The 3731-nt window shown below is 40.2% G+C and overlaps 1 protein-coding gene across 1 annotated transcript in view; it reads right to left on the reverse strand.

Moving 5' to 3' along the window:
- Positions 1-251: 251 nt before the first annotated feature.
- LOC123136018 (probable adenylate kinase 5, chloroplastic) overlaps positions 252-3731 on the reverse strand; it is a 9197-nt gene continuing 5717 nt past the window's right edge. The window contains exons 13-20 of the mRNA XM_044555293.1: positions 2838-2917; positions 2685-2750; positions 2308-2337; positions 2120-2229; positions 1880-2014; positions 798-827; positions 648-713; positions 252-548 (exon numbers count right to left, since the gene is read on the reverse strand). Coding sequence (XP_044411228.1) covers positions 689-713; positions 798-827; positions 1880-2014; positions 2120-2229; positions 2308-2337; positions 2685-2750; positions 2838-2917 — 476 coding nt within the window. The 3' untranslated portion in view covers positions 252-548; positions 648-688. The remainder of the gene's footprint in view (positions 549-647; positions 714-797; positions 828-1879; positions 2015-2119; positions 2230-2307; positions 2338-2684; positions 2751-2837; positions 2918-3731) is intronic.

The following is a 3731-nucleotide window of genomic DNA, read 5'->3' on the forward strand; positions in this document are numbered from 1 at the left end:
GAATCAATGTTATGCTTCTAGTATAATGGTGCAAACCTCCTCAAAATGTTTGTTTGCATTCCATTCACACGATCTCCTAACTTTAGTAGCAACAATCCATTCACATCATCGCAACATGTCGAGTACATAATTGCAGTGTTTTGCATGCTCCACTGATTAGTTTATGTATACGATATTTTCAAAGATGTCATGACGTGTAGAAAGAATCCAGGCTTCATGTTTGGAGATATTAAGTATTGGCTACACCAAGATGTAAGGGGAAAAAAATTCCATTACAGTGTGTGTTGCGGCTACTCTTTGTATATTGACAACGTTTTTGATGCATTTACTCTTTGTACATTGTGTATCATTTCAATCATCCCAAAGTGTGAACCTGTAGTGTTGCAGAAATTTACTCTTCATTCATAGTTACACTGAAAATTAACAATGATGGATGATGTGTGCACAAAGTATATATATAGGACAATACGTCAGGATATAATTCAGCGTCGCGGGATTGCGCAAGATCTTGTCTGGCTACACTGATGAAATGCTGATTGACTGGAACCCTGCAAATAAAAAATCTGAATGACTAGGACATTTGGCAAACACACTGGAATGGCCATCAGAATATCAATTTTGAAGCTAATACATCATTTGTTCCTTACCTCACGCAAAAACTTATGTCTGCATAGTAGACTGATTTTACTTACAATATGCCGCTCAAGAAACCCCTACAAAATGATGAACAATTCGGTAAGTGTCTTCCAGATGATAATAGTAACACAGGTCAACTGTCAACTGAGGGCATAAGTTACCAGAATCCAGAGGGCGCATTTTCCTTTTTCCTGCATTGAAAACAAGAACAATCAACCAAAAAGCAGAAATCATTCCAAGATCATGCCCAATGTTAAAAACTAGGATGTAGCTATTGAATAAAAGCAGTATATGAGTGGCATTTTATTGGCCCAGATATCCGCGTCGAGGCGAGGGTCGGAAACGGGAGAGCCTGCCTTGCCCCTGGTACTCGTATATATTTCTGAATATCATTGGGTACTCTTTTTGTAACGAAATTGGTACCACTTCTTACAGCTGGACAGTTTGATTTCCCATTATGGGCCTAGAATTATGGATTGTTGTCAAAGAACCTGTTACCACGATAAACTCTTCTTGCCCAAATTTTAGGGTGCCAGGAACCTTTTATTTGTATACACAATTAGGGAACTGTAAACCCCTCGATTTGAAAGTTCTCTTATACCTATTGTATTATTGTACCAAGTAATAACACTTGTTAGTATATCATTTAAAAGACTAGTTTGCATGACATACAACAATAAGCAATTAAGGCCAGACACTCTGAATGAAGACTACCTTAGGTCTTGAGTTTTCTCTTTTTATATTCTATGGGATACAGGGAGTCCTGAATTCTTTTTCTATTTCACTTACGTGACATTTGTTTTAGTTCATTAATCTATCTTTTGTTTCTAAGGGAATGTACAGCCCTGTAAGTTTGCTACTTCAGCTATTCAATACAAATACACTGTTGAACAACAACCTCACCAACCAACTTAACAATAAGCAAAATAATAATAATCAAAAGTATGTTTCTGGAATGGAACTTTTTTGGAGAACATGTTTCTACACAGAAACTAATACTGTGCAATTAAGTTCATTCCTAATACTCAATACCAATAGCTGCGCAATATCTGTGTTCCACAATTCATCTCAGTCATACCATTGACCAGCATATCAAAAGGAATAAACATATGGATCAGTTGTAAAGAAGGGGGCAGTGAAAGTCGCCCACTATTTTGCACAAATAGTATAATATTAACTGTAATGGCAGCTATAGCTATTTAAAAATTAGATAACAAGTTAAATAACTTCTATAAATTCTTACTTTTTTGTTCCTACAAAGGCATTGGTGATGTCATCAGCTGTTGGATTCCCGGTGAATTCAGCTAGCAAATCATATTTTTCTCCATTAGGTTCATCAACCCTTCGAAAAATCTCATATTTATTTGTATAAGCCATCCTGTATCAATAATTCAACCAAACTGTAATGACTGAAATTTTATCTAACTGTCGGCACCATTAGCAGAAGTATGATACTTTGGAGAGAAAAAGTAAGAGAGATAACCTTAAAGCGCCCATTATAGGATAAAATGTACCAGCATAGAAGAGAAGCCGGAAAGAATAACAAGTCTCAAATGATGCAGCATACTGAAGCCTCACATCTCTTCCCATTGTCTTCACCATGAAAATCAAGAAACAGCTGAATACTAGCTGTCATGCTATGATTAAGTGGAACTTATATGGAGCACTTACTTGCATTACGCCACTTGATGCAGGCATATCCTGTAAATGTAAATTTCAGGGATATTAAGGTTTGCAATGACGATGCCAAGAAACAATTCTCACCAGGTTGGATTTTTATTTCTAGAACACTCCTTCCTAGATTAGATTAGGCCCAAGCATTATATGAGCAAACAAACACAAACATTTTAGTTCCAATGAGATTTCCTAAGGGCAACAAAAGAGATAATAGAAACTACACTAATTTAAAAAATAAACAGGTCCAGGATACAAAGCAAAAATCTCTTAGAGACATGTCATGTGTGTGTGTGTGTGTGTGTGTGTGTGTGTGTGTGTGAGAGAGAGAGAGAGAGAGAGAGAGAGAGAGAGAGAGTTAGTATGCACCCAACCTTCAGGCGAGGATTTACAAGAATCACAGGTCTGTCACCAGCAGCATCAGTCATAGCTCTCATATCCTGCAAAACTCTAATATGATACTACAGATCGAAAAGGGTATATACTCTATAACTAGGAAAAAAAATACTAAGACATAGAATCTTTACATCAATTATGCAGTTTCCAACAGCATTTTGGGGAGCAATGAGAACAAACATGTCATCTTCTTTATCAATCTCACTAGCACCTGTAATCAAATTAAACATACAAGTAACAGAAACAGCAGAAAACAATAAAATGCACGACCAAAAAGAAACAGCAGAAAACAATAAAATGCACGACCAATAACAGGCAAAGCTACAGCCAAGGACAAGATGATCTGCCATCTCTGGAGCATTGCCACACAGCGGGCAGAGCACACTGCAAGGCCAACCCCTTGTCAAAAGCCTATCCGCCATGAGAATGCACCAACGCAGCAGAAACCACATGAAAAACCTGCATTTTGCTTCCGTCTTCGCCTTCCAGATGGCGTCTGGGTGGACATCCACTGGAGAGAAAGAGCCCTGGAATTGGATGGAGTAGGCCGAGGCCGCAGAGTAAGACCCATCCACCCACCATCTCCACGCAACTGAGTCCTGCACGGTGGGCTGAAGGGAGACGCCAGCGAGAAGTACCCAGAGTTGCGTGTACTCCTGGACCTGATGTTCCGTGGATATACCCGAAGGGGCCAAGCCCAGCTGTTGTCCTGAAGCGCCCTGAAGACTAAGATGCCTTTGCGCTTAATAAGCAGGAAGAGGCTTGGGGTGAACTCCCTTGGCACCCGACCACTAAGCCAGTGAGATGTCCAGAATTAGGGCATTGTGGCCATCCCCAATGGAAATTGAGACCGAGGATGCAAACAGCTCCTGGTCAACCGCACTGTTGGGCGAAGGCGTCCCCACCCAAGGCTTCTCTGAGTTCATCCGGTCAAACCACAACCATCTGAGGCGCAGCGCCATGCTGAACTTCTCAATGTCCTTGACGCCGAGCCCACCAAGGCACTTAGGCATGCACACCTGCGC

The sequence above is a fragment of the Triticum aestivum genome, chromosome 6B (assembly GCF_018294505.1).
Source record: "Triticum aestivum cultivar Chinese Spring chromosome 6B, IWGSC CS RefSeq v2.1, whole genome shotgun sequence".
Classification (NCBI taxonomy): Eukaryota; Viridiplantae; Streptophyta; class Magnoliopsida; order Poales; family Poaceae; genus Triticum; species Triticum aestivum.